Source organism: Juglans microcarpa x Juglans regia, chromosome 1D (genome assembly GCF_004785595.1).
Source record: "Juglans microcarpa x Juglans regia isolate MS1-56 chromosome 1D, Jm3101_v1.0, whole genome shotgun sequence".
Classification (NCBI taxonomy): domain Eukaryota; kingdom Viridiplantae; phylum Streptophyta; class Magnoliopsida; order Fagales; family Juglandaceae; genus Juglans; species Juglans microcarpa x Juglans regia.
In genome coordinates this window covers 35415381-35433881 of record NC_054594.1, presented here as the reverse complement: position 1 = coordinate 35433881, position 18501 = coordinate 35415381, and the positions used below count along the sequence as shown (strand labels likewise).

At 37.8% G+C, this 18501-nt stretch overlaps 2 protein-coding genes across 5 annotated transcripts; one reads left to right on the top strand and one right to left on the bottom strand.

Moving 5' to 3' along the window:
* The first annotated feature begins 601 nt into the window (after positions 1–601).
* On the top strand, positions 602–6269 carry LOC121253423 (protein IQ-DOMAIN 14). 2 transcript variants are annotated; one of them, XM_041153435.1, is made up of 8 exons: positions 602–1006; positions 1089–1179; positions 1808–1837; positions 2393–2490; positions 2685–3080; positions 3776–4009; positions 4452–4583; positions 5329–6269. In XM_041153435.1, exons 4-8 carry the CDS (start codon positions 2416–2418, stop codon positions 6061–6063), a joined length of 1572 nt encoding a protein of 523 aa, XP_041009369.1. In that variant the 5' UTR covers positions 602–1006; positions 1089–1179; positions 1808–1837; positions 2393–2415; the 3' UTR covers positions 6064–6269. The 2 variants fall into 2 exon arrangements, with proteins under 2 accessions (XP_041009369.1, XP_041009373.1); XM_041153439.1 differs by lacking the exon at positions 1808–1837.
* A 1459-nt stretch (positions 6270–7728) lies between these two features.
* Positions 7729–18069, bottom strand: LOC121239066 (glycerol-3-phosphate phosphatase). 3 transcript variants are annotated; one of them, XM_041136200.1, is made up of 8 exons: positions 17893–18069; positions 17381–17450; positions 17065–17224; positions 16517–16598; positions 15328–15544; positions 10026–10090; positions 8313–8563; positions 7729–8017 (listed from the first exon to the last, which is right to left on the bottom strand). In XM_041136200.1, coding segments are annotated over exons 1-8 (939 nt in total). In that variant the 5' UTR covers positions 17986–18069; the 3' UTR covers positions 7729–8016. The 3 variants fall into 3 exon arrangements, with proteins under 3 accessions (XP_040992134.1, XP_040992126.1, XP_040992142.1); XM_041136192.1 differs by lacking the exon at positions 7729–8017 and having other exon boundaries at positions 8303–8563; XM_041136208.1 differs by lacking the exons at positions 7729–8017; positions 17893–18069 and adding an exon at positions 17683–17819 and having other exon boundaries at positions 8303–8563.
* Between the last annotated feature and the right edge of the window lie 432 nt (positions 18070–18501).

Below are 18501 nucleotides of genomic sequence, written 5' to 3'. Positions count from 1 at the left end.
TATATCAGTTATTATTTATTTTTATATTTTATATCTGATATTTTTTTATAAAATATAAAATATAAGAGATGAATAATGATAAAGAAAAATAATTCTTTCTCTTCCCGATGTAATGGGCACATGTTAGTAAATTACACCCGATCTCTAGAAATGCACAAAGTAGAATGAGAGTATCTTTAGAGAGTATAAAGAGTGTATGCTGCTCCACTTTTACTGTTGAGTGTATCGTTTAATATTTATTTTATTTTAATTTTTTATATTTTTTAAATATTTTTAAAAAAATAAAAAAATATATTAATATACTTAAAACTACTTTTTTAATTATTAAATAATAAAAAATTTAATCAGCAATTAAATGGAACGATCAATTTAGAGCGGCGTAGTAAACTTTCTCCGATATAAATAAGCAGCAAAAAATAAAAATAAATTTTGAGGTCAGGAAGGTACCAAGGCAGGCAGGAAAGATGATGATGATGAAAAATAATTAAAATGTAAATAATAATAATAATAATAATAATTAGTGTACCAAACCTAACCGTTAATTAGTAGGGAATAGTTTGATGTACAGAAGTCTTCCCACTGAAGTAAAGGTAGTTGAAGGTTGGGCACATTGAGTGAGAAAGTGGCCAACTCCTCCCCCCTTTCTCTTTCCTTCTCATCATTCATGATGATTAGTGACACCAAAAGGAAAAACAATTAAATATAAATCCCACAAAAGGTGAAAGTAAGGTAGCAAAGAGAAGGAAGAAAAGTAAAATTCATACGAGTAGGAACCCGATTCAAAGTTTGTAGAGAGAGAAACTGCTAGGGAAGGACACAGAAAGAAAGAAAAGAGCTATAGCTAGCTAGCTATGAGGGAAAGCAACTTGTGGCACAGGAAGGGAGAGGGAGGCTAGAGAGAGAGAGAGAGAGAGAGAGAAGAGAGAGGGCTCTTCCCTGCTTGCTCTTCCTTTTGGCTGAAAACAGCTTTCTGAAGAGCCTTTGGAAGGTCCGAAGGTTTAGCAAGGTACACATGATCTCAGTTACCTTAGCCATATTTAATTGTGTGCACTTTTAGGTTTATGTTAATTATGTTGTCTGATGATCAGGTATAATCTTTTGGAGATATTAATTGAAGTAGAATTTGGAAAGCTGGGCAGTTTTTGTTATAGAGGTTGGAAGTTTGATGTCAGTTTTAAGGTAATTTCCTTGTTCATTTCCTCGTTTCGTTGGATCCCTTTTCCCTTGTGAGTGTCAGGTGTTTATTCAGAGAATTTTTGTCTTTAAACTCTTAAAAATTAGTTTTCTTTGCGAGTAGTGCTGCTTTTACACCTCGATAAACTCTCTCTCTCTCTCTCTCTCCGCCTCAGAGTACTCTGGATGTTAGGTAATACTTGAATTGTTTTGTATCTTGTTAAGAGTTTTGTTTTACAGAGAGATGAACCCTGTTCAGATTAAGCGAATCAACCCCTTGGAGGATTTCTTACCTTTTTAACGAAAATAAAAAACAATTCTTTGTTCTGTATTTGAGTAGATAATTCTGTTTGGCAGAACGTGTTTGTTTATATTGATAATGTTATTGATCTCAACTGTATACAGATCAATGAAATTGACGTTTGAAACCCACTTCTGTAGTCATATCGTACAATAAACATGGATGGTGTCTCTCTGTTACATAGTACAAACATTTGAACCCAATCTGCAAATTCCCGTCCTCCTTATTTCTTTCTATACATGAAACTTTTCTTTTGTTCTTTTTGGAGGGAGGTCTGTTTATTTAAAAGGTTTCTATTTTATTTATTTGATCCTCCTTTGGCCTTCGTGGTAGGTGGGGGTGGCCTTCTTCTTGCTGATTAGTGTAAGTTTTTTGGTCTACATTATCTATCAATGGCTAATCTTCTATCCGGTTAATTTTGAACTAGTTTCTTCGAAATGCTATTATAATTCATTTTTGTTTGTGTCTTGATAGACATCTCATATGGTCATATCGCTTATCTCTCTATTTTTCCCTGTTGATTAGAGTAAAACAATAAAAATCACCTCAGAATGCTAGCTATCTCAGATCTCTATGGTTTTCGATGTTAATTTGGCGGAAGGGATACTAAGCGCCTCAGACTAATAGCTTTAGAAGAGAAAGTTGTGGAGTCAATAATTTATGGATCGTGTAACTTTTGGGTAGTTTTTGAATAGCTTTATTCTGTGCTTGCAATATTTTGTGATCATTAGCTTGACAAAATAAACAAATCATACGCTCCAGATGTTGTCCCAATGCTAATTGTCTTTGTTGGTTTCAGCCACCCAAAGATTTTATTGCGTCTGTTTTAAGAAGATACATGCATATGCAAGACTGGATGCATGCATGTGTATCTGGACTCGCATCTACTGAAGTATTTGATACATTCTTCCTTAACAGGGTGAAACAGTAATGCTAGGGACATGGGAAGGAAAGGCAGTTGGTTTTCTGCAATCAAGAGAGTGTTTATACCGCATTCTAAGGCGAAGCCAGTCAATGTAAGTCAATATCATACATTTAGTATATATTCGTTGGAACAACACATTTGGTAGAAACGGAGCTGTTCAATTAGGGTTTCAAAATACTTTTCTGGATTTAGAGAGAAAATATCACTTGCTTCCAGCATGAAAAATACTTCTGAAATGAGGACTGAATGGAACTTTGCTCCATTATTGCTTTATAACAATTGCAGGACTCAGAGAAGAAAAGCACAAAAGAAAAGAAGAAGAAGGGAAAACTAAGACATGGGGATACCAATTCATTCATTCCCCTATTCAGAGAGCCAAGCAGCATTGAAAAAATTTTTGGGGACTTTGAAAGAGAGCAACAAATATTAACTTTTAGGCCTCCCACGCCTGCTGAGCAATCAAAAACACCCCCTTTTCTGACTCCTAGAGCTGCTTCTCCAAGGGCTCCTTCTCCAAGGGTTGCCTCTCCCAGAGTTGCTTCTCCAAGGGTTGCATCCCCTAGAGCTGCTTCTCCTCGGATTGTTCATCACTACAAAGAGATTAGCCACAGACCAGAACCAACTCTAAGAAACCACCATGCTTCAGCTACTAAGATCCAAGCAGCCTATAGAGGTTATAAGGTAACTGTCCATCTTCTCTTGTTAACTGGCTAACATCAAAGACATTTATTCAAGGGCCTGTGGTATCACAGCATGTCTAACAAGCAAATATGAGAATATGGAGTTAAGATTCAATACAGATATCCCTTTGTATTTTTATTCTTTGGTAAGTAACCCTTTTTTTTGGGCTGCGTGACCATTTGGATGGATCTCCTATCACGTAAACACATTTGATAAGTTTATAGGACACTTGACATTGAATGTAATTGTTTTCGGATATACTTATAAAAAAAAAATTGGTAATTGTTTTCGAATATGTCCAAATTCAAAGCTGTTCACAAACTACATGTTTGGACTGTATTTGGCCAGAATTGTTAGTGTAGTGTTCTCTCAAAGAATCTAGTTCATGCACAACATTTCCAGAGAGTGAAACTGCAACTTTAAGGCAGGGCCATTCGCCGACCTATATAGGGTTCTATGTGATTCCCTGATACTCTGTTGAGGTTAGCTTGAGGAAGCAATTTATCAAAGTTCATCCGTGTCAACCCAAGTTTTGGGCGATGATATCTAACACCGGACAGATTTGGAGATCTTATGACAAGAGATATTGAAAGAAAAGAACTTAAAAAGGACTCCTCTAGACCTCTTTGAACTGAGCTTGTTCGATTAAACGTCTGATCATAACCCAATTCACATAACTAGTACTTTTCATACAGGCAAGGAGAAGCTTTAGAGCATTAAAGGGTCTGGTGAGGCTTCAAGGAGTGGTGAGAGGACAGAATGTGAAGCGTCAGACAATGAATGCCATGAAATACATGCAACTCTTGGTACGTGTTCAATCTCAGATTCAGACACGGAGGATCCAGATGTTAGAAAACCAAACCCGGCGGCAAGTTCAATTCAGGAATGATAAGGAAGTGGAGAGTACCTTTGGCAAATGGAGCCAGGCAGTAAGTTTCCCTATTTTTTATTAGTGATTTGATTTGAGCTATGTGGCTTTTAGTTTTCCAGTCAATAATGCTCCCCAATTTGGCCCATTGGTAGCACCTCATTGGATATTTGATCAGATGATCAAAAGTTCTAACCTTGGTTACAAAAATCAATTCCTTATGCCATGTCCATTATGTATGGCCTGTCCATATTAATGGCATGGCTTTATGTCTGCCCCTTTACTTGGACTTGACATTGCAATTCATCTTGCCTGATCTTCATTTTGGTAATCTAATAAAGAAGTATACTTCTTTTCGAATCTCACCAGTAGACCCAGTGAGGCAACGGTCTTTTGTTGTTTAAAGTACAAAAGAACATACACTTTGGTGTTGTTTCGGTTATTTGCCTTCTTTATTATTTCTTCAACAAGAAGTAACATTTACAATTGGGGTACTGGTATAGTCCGAGGCAGGTAACCATGATGACTGGGATGATAGCTTGCTAACAAAGGAGCAGATAGAGGCAAAATTGCAGAGAAAGGTTGAGGCAGTTATCAAGAGGGAGAGAGCCATGGCCTATGCATATTCACACCAGGTAATCTATTAACACTAACTTGGACCAGCTTCAATTGCATCACCAGGTTGAGCTACCCTTACACAATTAGCTATTCAAACAAATCCATCAATGTCTACCAACAAATACACTTCATTGGGCATTCAGTATTAACAATCTGGTCTTGTTTACTTCACCATGATTTCTCTATTGATCTTCATTTTCATTCCTCCCTTTTTCATGGTTCTCATTCCCCCATTTCTCATATTATGGAGCATCCTAAGGCATTTTCTTGAATTTGGTCTAGACCCCAGCACACGTGTCTTTTTGGTGATTAATAGCTACGAGCATTTAGGTAGGACTTGGGGTCTCCAGAGACTTACTGTTTTAAGAATCATTGCAGTGCTAATACTTTTTCAAAGGTCATCCTAGTAGAGTTAAGCTGTTTGAAAGATATCAAGTTTCTGCATCTCCCAGAGTTGTACCCTTGTAAATGCAAACGTTATATTGTTTGAAAACTATCATCTAGAGTCAATGAATTCAAGATACATAGCATATCAACATGTATGCTGGCTCATGGATACACTTAAGCTCGTAATAATGATCAACATGCCCATCTCCATGTTATTGGCCTACACTTGGTCAATGACCAACTTCAAAGGAAATTGATTCCTTCTTTCTCAAACTAGCTCCAGAAGCCAAGTTTTCTTACAACAAATTTTTTCTATATATTTGTATATCTTGATGTTTATGCTCTCTCTCTCTTTCTCTCTCTCTCTGCCAACAGTTGTGGAAAGCCACTCCTAAATCAGGTCAAACACCTCTAACCGATATCCGATCTGGGGGATTCCCATGGTGGTGGAACTGGTTGGAACGCCAGCTGCCTCCAGCAAATCCAACTGAAGGACTTGCAGTGAAAAATTTTCAACTTACACCTCAAAGACCGCATTCAGAGCTGAAGCCAAGCCCACTACCCCAATCAAGCAACTACAAGCAACATCATTTTGGGTTTGATAATATGGATATTGCCACACCAAGATCCTCAAAATCAACCATACTCACGACGGCAAAACAGGCTCGAACCCCACCTCCGAATAGAACCCCACTAGGCAACAGCAGCTTGTCAAAGTTTTCAAGACCAAGAGCTAGTGGAGCTGATTCCGCTTATGATCTGTCATTAAAGGACGACGACAGCCTCATGAGCTGCCCACCATTTTCAGTTCCAAGCTACATGGCTCAAACAGTTTCAGCCAAAGCCAAAGTAAGAGCTGGTAGTAACCCCAGGGATAGGTTTCCAGGGACTCCGGCCAGCGAGTCAAAGAGGCGACTTTCATTCCCTTTGACACAAGGCATAGGGCCTTTCAAGTGGAACAAGGGCTCCTTGTTCTCTAACAAGGATTCTGGCTCCCAAAGAATGTTAGACAAGAACCAGTCACTTCAATCTATAGGGAATTTGAGTGTGGATTCTACGGTTTCTTTACCTGCTGGGGTTGGAAGGAAGCCATTTAACCGATTTGTGTGATTTATTTTTGGTTTTTTTAACCCTTTTTTTAGTTTTATTTTATCCCATCATTGTGGTTTTTATTTTGAGTGAGTGTATGGTGATAGCTTGATTTACATATTACTGATGTAATATAATAAAGAAACTTTAGGAAATGATGGTTTGGATGTAACAGGATTGAATTTCTCAGGTATTATGACATTTTTTTTATTTGGATTGCTTGCAAACTTTTAAGTTCTCTGATTTTAATCCCAAAAACAAGTGCTAATGTTCTGTTCGAAGGGCTTCCCATAAAGATTTTCATTCATGAATTTACATTTGGGCAGAGCCTGAGGCATCTGCCCGTGGTGCAAGCCATGCGACGCCTCACCATCCCCACTTTTCATTGCCCCCAAATTACAGGAGCGGAGAGATATGCCAAAGGGAGTGCTCCAAGTTTTTTGTGAAAGGATAAGATGGGTAAAGAAAATGGTTCTCTAGTCAATTACATACCTGTCATGGTGAGGGACTTGGGTTTATAAATCCGAAAGGGTCACAACATGCCCTTGCATGTTCAGGGTGCTGTATCTGGGGGTGTCATATTTGGCACGGTGCAGTGTGGACAGCACGGAGAATGAGACAGCACTGTTTTAACTTTGCTGGCAAATTGACAGCATCTGGGGCTTGAGGTCCCAAACGACATTGGCAATTTGATATTGGATTCTTCAAGGTTTTATTTATTTCATTAGCTGATTTGCATCTTTCCATTTAGAATATATTTTTCTTATTCATTTCTGATGGCAGACAGGACTGTAGTCTGTAATCTTGGCTTTGGATTAGAAGTTATGAACCTCACCCATTACCACCTTCACACTTTTGAGACTAGAGATAGGTCTCAGACTCTCGAATCTCGATGATAAATACTTCCTAAAATTCTTATGGTGCTTAAAACCTATACCGTGAAGATGAAATTCTTATGAATCTTGTGTCACCGTCCAGCACTGGTTTATGTGCTGTCGGATTGTTTTCCGGATAAGATGATCCATCACAATCATCAATATTTGTGGTTCCACTGTTTAATAAATAAATAAATATTACAAATATTCACAACATCATAAAGAGCTGAAAATAAATAACATTAATATTAATTTTATTTATTTATTTTATATCGATATTAAAAATGTGGACATGACATCTCGAATTGCTTTGAACTTCTAGTTTTGCATTTCATTAAGAGACTTCCATACACTATCTTGATCCGCTCAACAACCTTCGAAATATTGTCAGACTTGCCTGTAAATGTCATGGTTTATGTCTGATTAAGTCTCGGGAATAAACTACGAAATTATGCCATACTTAACGTAAGATTCACGACCAATCCAAGCCAGCCAACATAGAGAGACTCATTGCAAGTTCTTTTGTCCGGTGTCAACTCAGTAGCAAGCTATTATCTGACGTCTGAGTAGGATCTGTCTTTCATTATTTTTATCCGTTAAAAATAAGAGAAATAATAGTTACAGTCGTAAATGTGCAAGAGTCGCGCAATCACTTTAAAAATAATAAATAAATACAAGACTTGCATAAAAAAAAAATTTAATTTTTTAATAATAAAACTTACTCTTTTTTAAAGCGACTGCACGGCACTTGCGAACTCTACGACTGTATGTGACATTACTCAAAACTATCTTCTCTAATAAACAGAAATCCTAACAAGTCATCTTTCTACACATATGACGTCAAAATAATTCCATAGTGTTCATAGAAACACACTGTAGTGTTTTTAAGTAGAATGTTTTGCTCTGTGGCTCTAACCATTTATTGGGATTCCTGTAGTACACTGATCGACACACAGAATCAGAAGGACATTCTAAGTAATGATTTAGGCCATCCTAGATTGGAACATCCAGTCAAAGACAGTCAGAACTCAGGGGAATGGAAGTCTACGATTTCAACAAATCTGTCATGACTGCCAAGCAAATGGAAAACTCATCTGCATCTGCACACAAAAATCAAAGTAATGTCCTAAGATCAGACATACATAGTTCAAACTTGCAATCAATATCAAGTAACTCGTCAGTTAAAGTTGCTTTCAGCACACTGTAATTCTTCTGCATGAAAAAAAAAAATTGAACTTTTAATGATTTCAAATCACAAACTCTCGACCTAATCTCACATGTCGCCATAACATCAAATCAATTAAGTTTAAATCATATAAATCTTATGAGATTTTAATAAATAATTTATTTGTATGTTACTGGGAATTTAGAGTGCTTACCAACCTGAGATTTTACCATGTAAATGCAGGTAATACATATGACGGATAAGCATTATATTTCGATGCAAGAACTTCAACAGAAGACAAATCTGCAGTTTCTCCAAAATTGCTGACTCCAAGTTCTGTTGCATGGATTCCACCAGTGATAAAAGCTGATTGGATTCCAGCCTGATTTGCTCCCTTGATGTCATGGTGGAGAGAATCACCAACAGCAATAGAATCAGACGCATCAACACCAGCCATTGCCATGGCTGCTTCATAGATTATCTGATACCATTTTCAAAAGGTATAATATTGGAGTCAAGCCAGCACACAAGACTTGTGACGAAGGAAGATTTTTTTTTTTTTTTTTTGGGGGGGGGGGGGGTGGGCCGCCCAAAGAAGTTGACAATGGCAAACACAATGGTAAGAAGAAAAAACACTTAAAATCAAGAGAAAAGCAATCATATCCCACCTTTTCAAAAGTTCCAACTAGTTACCCCAAAATTCAACTATAAAAATTAGTGATCACAAAAAAATCAACTGCAACATCATGAGGACTATCGCTACCAATATAAAATTTTGGAAGGGGGGTGGGAACTTTGCTTCTTTTCAACGACATCATCAACTTTGCCATTATGTTATTAAATGAAAATTAAATTATATATGTAATAAAGAAAAAAAAACTCTTAAATGAAAAATAATAAATCTAATAAAGTTGCTAATGGTCATTTCAAGTTAGTTTAGCGCATGTCTTTTTGGTTTTGTTTACTCGAGCCTTTTTAGCTTTATAAACAAGGGCCTAATAAAGGTTACTGAATTTAGAGGAAGTCACAACTCTTTATGGGCAAGGTTACTTTGACACACTATATAAAAAGACTTTCGCCCCTATCTCCACTGAAGTAAATTTGTAAGGTTTTCCATAATCAATATATAAAACGAAAAGACTAAAGGAGGGAAGACCAAAGTTTTAACCAAATTTCGGAGATCGAGGTGATAACATTGGCACTCTTTCAAAAGTTACATTTATTGTACAATGATTCGATGTAGGGAACTAACTTAGCTAAATATAATATTTTTAGTTTAATAAATTTATCTATTCCTGAAAACTGCACGGCTCTGTGAGACTGACTAATTAGAAATAAATACAAGAGACTGCTAGACTAAGCCTGGGTACAAAACACATCTCTGACAGGCTGACAGCTGGTTGGTTTTTTCAGGAATTATTTGAAATTTGCTAGGTAAGAATCTGTGAAATAACATGGAAACCACTTACAACCAAAGTTTTGATAAGATTTTCAAAGAACTAATCAGCACTGATTGAATATAATTTGAGAAGAATTCAGATGATTTAATGCTAAATATAATTTCAATTGTTGTATTGGCTTTAAAGGTATGCGAAAAAGCTTGGCTGAGTTTTTGCTATTTACTAATTAAATTATACAGGTCAAAATTTCATTGCAATTATTTGCTAGTCACATCTCAGAACAATATGCTCTTATCTTGAAAATTCTAGAATAATGAAATTCTCGCATTATCATTCATATGGTATTAGAGCATACATATTAATTATATGGTAAGAGAGATTGTGAGGAAATGCACATTGCAAGCGGAGTTATCTAGAGTAACTGTGCCTACTTTGCATGCAACCCAGAGCAAGGAAGTGACTGTCTGGGTGCACAAGAACATGTAATATGGAAATGAACGATGACCATGATGAAGATAATGGAGAACAATGTGATTTCATCACCTTATCTGGCTTGCCCATCCATTTCACTTCACCCCCAAGCTTCTCATATTTGGCCGCCAGAGTTCCTAACAAAATTAAAATTTTCACGTCATAAAAAACACAAGCACTCTAACATAGATAAACACAGAAATGATAGAGATTCCATATCTAGTGTAACTGACATACTTTTTAAAGGAATCAATAACAAAGCCATGCGAACCAAATTGACTTCTAAACAGTAACTAGATAAGAATCAGCAAGCGGTAAGCTGCTAACTAGATAATCAGTTATGGAGAGTCATCACTTACACTAAATTACGGAAAAGAGGTTGGACGTTAGATTTTTTGCAATTCCCAAATCTCAAAACTGAGATGCCTTCTTGATTTACTTGTGTTGCAAACTAAATATGCTTGCGTGAGTGAAGAAACAAATAAAGAGCTGAATGATACAGTAAAGCTTGTATCATAACACATGAACTGGAACTCTTAAGTTTTTATTTGATAAGTAAGAAACTTTATTGATTGAATGAAACTAGGCACAGCCCATGTACACAAGAAGTATACAAAAGAGACATCTAATTACATTCTAGAAAGTTGGAAAGAAAGCAAGAACTCATGGGCATTCCCTCCCTTTAATACAATAGCAGCAAACCATTGAACTAAAGAAAATACAAAAAAATTCCATAATTCCCCCACAGTTCTCTCATTGTTGTTGACGCACCTCTCATTGCGCTCCATCCAAATACACCACAATAGACACAAAGGAACCATTCTCCACGTCGCTGCTAGTTGGAAGCAATGATGCTTCCTATTCCAACATGCTAGGAGATCCACCACACTCTTGGGCATGACCCAAGACAACCCAACTCGACCGAAAATACCCGCCCATAATTCCCTTGCCACCTCACAATGCAAAAAAAAGATGCTCAATTGATTCGCCATTGCTTTTACACATGTAGCACCACTCCATCACAATCACACCACATTTCCTTAAATTATCAGCCGTCAAAATCTTTCTTAAAGTTGTAGTCCAAGTAAAAAAGGCAACTTTAGGGAGTATGGGAACTCTCCAAATACCCTTCCAAGGAAACCAACTAGGCTGGTGTGCTGCCAGCACTTTATAGAAAGATTTAACTGAGAATTTTCTGCTCCCCGAGTGTTTCCACAACAGTCTATCTCTCCCATTTCCTCCTATCTTCTTGGAATGAAGAAAGCTGTAAAAACCCTCCATTTCATCCACCTCCCAATCCTGCGCGTTTCTGGATAAGATCATATTCCAATGTACATTACCGTTCTCTCGACTCATTACATCTGAAACAGTGACTTGCTGATTTACTGCCAATCTGAAAACACCAGGAAAAGCAGAAAATAAGGCTCTCTCACCACACCATACATCAAACCAAAAGCTGATTCTTGTACCCTCTCCCACCCCAAAATTAGTGTGTTTTACGAACACCTTCCACCTTTTCTAATAAATTTCTAGAGGCTCACCCCATACGTACCCCTACCCTCCTTAGAACGCCAAACCCCCCAATCACAACCATACTTCCGATCAATAACCAATCTCCATAGCGAGTCCTCTTCCAATTGGAATCTCCACAACCACTTCCCAAGGAGAGCTTTATTAAAAAAGAATAAATTGCGCACCCCCAAGCCTCCCATCTCCTTCAGACAACACACTTTTTGCCAGCTCACTAAGTGAAATTTATGCTCTTCTCACATGCCACCCCACAAGAAGGCCCTAAACAGTTTTTCGATCCGATTGGCCACACCCACCGGTAAAGGGAATAATGAGAGAAAGTATGTAGGAAGATTTTGAGAGAGTACTTTTGATAAGAGTTAGTCTCCCCCCTTTTGATAGGTAGAGCCACTTCCAACCCGCCAATCTTTTTTCTACCAGACCATCCCAAATATTTTTTGCTTTGAAAGAGGCTCCCAAAGGTAATCTGAGGTATTTCATAGGAAGAGAGGCCACTTTGCACCCCAGCAACTCTGCTAGATGGTTGATATTTTTCACCTCCCCTACCGGGACCAATTCCAACTTTTCCAAGTTCACATTGAGCCCGAAACAGCTTCAAAGCACAAAAGAACAGCCCTTAAAGCTTGAAGCTGTCCACTGTCAGCATCACAAAAGATTCATCTGCATACAACAAGTGGGAAATGGAAAATGCACCTGTTTTAGTATTACCCACTGAAAACCAGCAATGAAACCTCCCCTTACCGCCGTCTCCAACATGCGACTCAGAGCCTCCATCCCTAAAATAAAGAGAAAATGAGATAACGGATCCCCTTGTCTCAATCCCCTAGAACTCTGAAAAAATCCACAGGGTTGGCCATTAACTAAAACAGAAAACCGAGCAGAAGATACACAATGTTTCACCCAACCACACCACCTATCACCGAAGCCACACCTCCTCAGCATATAAAATCAGAAAATCCCAGCACACATGATCATACGCCTTTTCCATATCCAACTTGAATAGAACTCCCGGAATACCATCGCTCAAACGGCTGTCCAAGCACTCATTTGCTACCAAAACTGAATCCAAAATTTGCCGGCCACGTAAAAAGGAATTTTGAGGCTTGAAAATGATTTTGTCCATCACCAAGCTCATTCAATTAGCTAATACTTTCGAAATGATTTTGTAGATCCCGCTTACCAAACTAATAGGACGGAAATCTTTCAACTCAATGGCTCTCGCTATCTTCGGAATAAGTGCAATAAAAGTAGCGGACTTCTCAAACTTGTGGCAACAATGAAACTCATGGAAGACCCTCATCACATCATCCTTCACTATGCCCCAACACTCTTGAAAAAAAGCCATAGAGAAACCGTCCAGCCCTAGGGCTTTATCTTTACACATACCTCTCACCAATTGCTGCACTTCGGACTGGTCTCTCCAACAAACTCACTGCACAACCATCCAATTGTTCAAAAAGTAACCCATCCAGTTTAGGTCGCCACACCTTTGTCTCTTTGAAAAGATTTTCATAATAACTTTCTATGTGGTCTTGAATATCCGCTAGAGATTGATGCACCGTATTGCCAGAATGTATCACCTCAATCACATTATTACGCCTATGGGAGTTTGCCATCTTGTGAAAGAACTTAGTACATTTGTCACCCTCCTTCAACCACGTCATCCTAGATTTCTGGCGCCAAGAGATTTCTTCCAGCAACAAAACTTTCTCAATTTCAGACACCACCTCAATTTTTCTCAACAAAGACTCCTCACTAACCTCCACCGCTTCAAGAGAATTCAACTCGTTCCATAGAAGACTCTTTTGCTCATCAGTATGTCTAAAAGTCTCAATATTCCACTTCTTTAAATCCAACTTGAGAGTTATAAGTTTACCTATCACAATAAAACTAGGGGTGCCATAGAAAGAGTAGGAGGCCCACCAATTCCTCACATTCTCCTCAAAACCGACCGTATGGAGCCACATATTTTCAAATTTGAAATATCGCCTTCCCTCGTGAATACCGCCACAGTCTAGCAAAATGGAAAAATGATCCAAGCATTCCCGAGGCAAGCGCTTCTGGCTTAGGTCTGGATAATGTGTCTCCCAAGAAGAGACTAGAAACCTGTCCAATCTTGACCCCCCTCTTCTATTGGACCAAGTGTGCAACCCCCCGACCAGAGGAAGATCAATCAAATTGACATAAAATATCAGCTTCGAGAAATCTGCCATGGCCCGTGACAAAGAAGTAGCCCCCGCCCTTTCACAAGGAAAACGTACCACATTAAAATCCTCACACAACCCAAGGTAATTCCCAAATATAATGCACTCCCGCCAGCTCCTCCCATAACAATCGTCTATCTCTATCCCCATTAGGCCCGTACACTCCAATAAGGGCCCACCGCCACCCATTCACAATGTTCTTGAAAGAGACGGCCACTAAATGATCCCCAATGCAATCCTCTACTAAATCCACCACTCTCATATCCCACATCGACAATACCCCTCCAGAAGCACCGAATGATGCTAAGAAACTCCATCCCACAAAAGAGCAACCCCATAAACTTCGGATAATACTTTTGTCAACATGACTCAACTTAGTCTCTTGGAGGCATACAATATCAACTTTCCAACTACGAAGGAGGGAACAAATGCGAAGTCGCTTATTAGCATCGTTAATCCCCCTAACATTCCACGATAAGATTTTAGGCTTCATAAGAAAAAACTGCTCCCCCTCTCCTTTAATCTTTCCCTCCCTACACTGCCCTCCTTATTGTCATAATTAATAGAGCACACCAATCTTTTCAACTCTCTATCTTTTTTAGCAACAGACTTTACTACCGTTGGATGCCCAGTTTCAATAGCAACTAGAAGAGCCTTGAATTGCTCTTCATATCTTACACAAGAAATCCCCAAACACTCCTGCAGCTCCGCCACCTTTTTCAGCACCCAATCCATTGAGTTAGGAGCTAGATAAGATGGGATAGCACATAGCAGGGTTGGACTGCCCACCTCATTCAAATCACCCCCATTCTTATTTATGAAACCAAGCCAGAGAGATTACAGATGAAATATATTTACAAGTTAATGACTCAGTGCAAATCAATGCACATTACCAAAAGATGCTAGGAAAAAACAGACTTGAACGTATTAAACTCAGTAAATGTGACAAAAGGCAGGACACGGGATATGTGGATAGAGTGACAGTGTAAAATGAATTGTAATATGACCAAGACGGAAAAAAGAATAAAAGGGAAGAGACCAAATTTACTAATTTGAAAAATAAGTTTCAAAGGCAAAGGAGGACAAAAATCATATGGGAACAAAGAAATTTCAAACACATGTTTAGAGTCAATAGTTGGCATCGAACATGCTACAATAGAGAACTACTACCCCTATGGACCTCTCTTTCTCAGTCCTTTTTTTCTCTCTTTTCTTTTAGGTTAACAGATTCTCTCCATATTTTAAGATACACTATATAACCATAACATTTAGTAAGTTTGGGGCTACATTTACTGATTCTTCAACCTGCCACTTCGGTAACAAACTTTCGAAAGAATGAGAAACCATTCTCCTGAATGACTTATAAAAAAAAAAAAAAACATTCTCCCGAATGAATTTATGAGCAACTCTAAAAAAATCTAAAATGAGACATCACCCACACTAGATCCAGAGGGCATCACCTAAACTCTAATAAATTGATATTTTGCGTAGAGATTTAACCTAAGACGTTGTCATATCCTAACCCTGCTTTTACATCCCGAGAGAATCAAATATCCCACCCTGGTTATAGTATACTTTATCAGCCCTTTGCATGCATTTTGCATAAAAGAATGAAAAGAAAAAAAATTAAACGTTATTACCAGGCATTACTCGCAAGTCCCTTGCCTCAACAGTCACGTAATCGGGATTTGCCACCACCATTGGAATTCTTTTGGCAGCACAGCGCTCTAATATTTTCTCAAGGTCCGTGAGTTTCATGGGAATTGCAGCACCAGAAGGATGCCCCAAAGCTTCACTTCCATGGGCCAAAACAAACTCAGCTTCTTCAACATTCTCTACAACTTGTATGTCTAGTCCCTACAACAAGAATTTGTACACCAGATAACTTTACTCAACATTCCACGGGTGACTTCAGAATACCCTATCACGAAAAAATTACATTGCACCCTCCTTTTGATTTTCTTAGTCCCTCATTCCTTTTCAGAATGCCCCAAAAGTCTGTCCAGTCACTGAAAATACTGTGTTCTTTTAGGAAAATGATTTGTACAAACCCAGAGTGTGCAAGCCCCATGTAAGTCTTTTGCAAAAAAGGAGACCTGCTAAAAAACCCCACTTCCCTGTCATGGATCTCCCTCTTTTTTTTTTTAAAGGGCTTGCATGCCTTGGGTTTGTATCTAGCATTACTCATTATTTTATGGTATTTCTATATTTCCCATGCTTGAAATAAAAACCACATTGAAGATGAAAAATGAGGGGTAATTTGGGAAAGAAACGACATTATTTCGAATGTGAAAGCATTAAGTGATTGTCCCCTAAAAGATTTCGAACAACAGAAAAGGACCATGAAATTGGGACAAAGTATTCTTCAGCACGATAATTACTTGCACAAATCTATTTCCCCAGTTTTGCTTATCACCCAAATAAAATCACAAATGTTTGGTTTGATGGAAACATAAACTAAGAAGACAGTGCCGTGGGATCACAGGACGAGTGTTATTAAATTCATCAATTCTACCGAATGTGTACATGTAGTCACACAGTCTGGATCATACTGAAGAAAGCATCTATCATAACCAGGCTGCTATTCAGCTTTCACATACAAGAATCTAATTGTACTTTAGTTTCTCAAATTGCATAATACACTGTTTCTCCTTTGAGCAGTGATTTGATCCACGAGTTTCAGCAGCCGTGCTAGAAGCAGTGTTGCTTTACCTCTTGGTTATGATTTAAAGGAAGAGGAAGAGAAACCAATTTACTCCCCAAAAAAACATAGGATTCGAATAAAAGGAAAAAAAATGATTACAAGCAATGCTTGTGCATTTACCATACCTCAAGAGATATGATACCCCGGTCACTCCAAGTGATATGGATGCAAGATCTTCCAAGTGCTGCAAACCAAGCATCATCTTTCCTATTGAAAAGCAAAATACATGAAAAGATAAGCCACAACCTCTATGCTATAAATAAGTTGAGAAAAAAAAACACAATGCGGCATAGTCCACAATATAATATGGATAAGAACACAGTGTGCCCAGAAAATGAAAAGCATAGATCACTTTCATTACTTATCAATTAAAGGTAGCCTTAATGAAGGTGTTCAGAAAGACGTTAAACATTTAGAAGCTAGAAATAGCATTAACTGTGGATAAATGAGAACAACTAAGGTTGCATATAAGTCCATCATATATTGAGATATTATAAATTTTAATGTTCACAGGGACCACATATAGCATATGGAATGGAAACAAATAGAAGTTAAATGTAGTATATCAATCTTTTGTCTTCTTTTTGTTTTGATTGCTAAACCATATTGACTTTTCAATCCTGAAAATGAAAAAAGAATGTCGAATAGAAATCTAAAACCTCAGGGGTTAAACCTTTGCAGGTATTGATGTGTCAATTCTCCGCTAGTAATGGCTCCCATAAAAAGAGAGGGATCAAATCCAAGGCTCTTCATCTTTTCAATGGTTGTTGATGCACGTCTTGAGGAATTACTTATGATCACCATCTTGCTACCAGTACTTGCTAGTTTTTCTACTATAAAACATCAATCAAATTATTGATAGGCTTTTGTTACTAAACAAAGGAATTATTAAAACATAAATGCTAGCATGTTGCTATCACCGAGAATGACTTTAGGGTACCAACTAAAAAGAGTTTCCCGACTACCAAGGCTAACAGATGAAAACATACGTGTTGAAATTGCCCCCGGATAAGGGTTTTTGCCATCATGAAGGACCCCAAATTGATCTAAAAACCATGCCTGCATACACATTAACAAACAGCTTGTAACAAAAATATGTACATTTAAGATGAACACATGAATATATACACATATAGATACACCATACATGCATTAACCAACGCACACGTTCAGAGTAAAATGATTACAACGATAGTAATCAAGACTCAAAGAAATGACTATCTTAAAATCCTCACTAAACACAATTCAATCAATATCATAGACTCATGAAATATGGATAGCTCCTACGTACCATCTACTTTCTGACTCAACCAATTCAAGCCAAAACTTTTTTAAAAACAAAAAACACCCTTCAGCAGAGATGAACCATGAGAGCAACAAGATTCACATCGAAAGGATCTGTTTTGTTACTGGGGGAAATAATACAGCGGTAACTTTTCACCGAGGGAAAAAAAGAAAAAGAAATGAAGGGCGCAAAGCAAAGTAAGGAGAGACGGGGAACCTTGAAACGACGTGTTTCGGCGAGTTGTTGAAGTCCATTCAAGCTCTGAAAGAGCTGAACTTCTTTGGACGAAACAGAGCATCTGGGCATCATCTTCTTCTTCTTCTTCCTCCTCCTCCTCTTCGGCCGCGAATATTTTCTCACCTGTTACTAACAGTAACACACCAAACTTTCTAATGCATAAACAGTAAGTGGGCCAAGTCGGGTCAAGTATATAACCCGCCCAGGCAATATAATATATGTAAAATTATGTCGTGTATTAGATTAATATAATAACGTTAGATATTGTTTAGGACATTTCTTTTAAAAAAATAAAAATTTTAATATAGATTTTAAATTTATCTAAATTTTTTTTAAAAAAATACCTAAAATTTGCACACAATTCAAATATACAAATAATTTTCATCGCTTAAACAGTAGGTACCTCTACTAGATATCAATTCAATCCTGCCAAACAACAATGGTAAGAAGTACTGCCCCTTTTTATGTCTTGGGTCTGCCTTCTAGAGTGATAACGTCTGCCTTCTCTCTGGAATCGTCCATTTCCGTGAGAGCCATCACCGGAGAGTCCTTCTCCTTTTCATTTCCGCACTTTATAGTAGTGTTTTT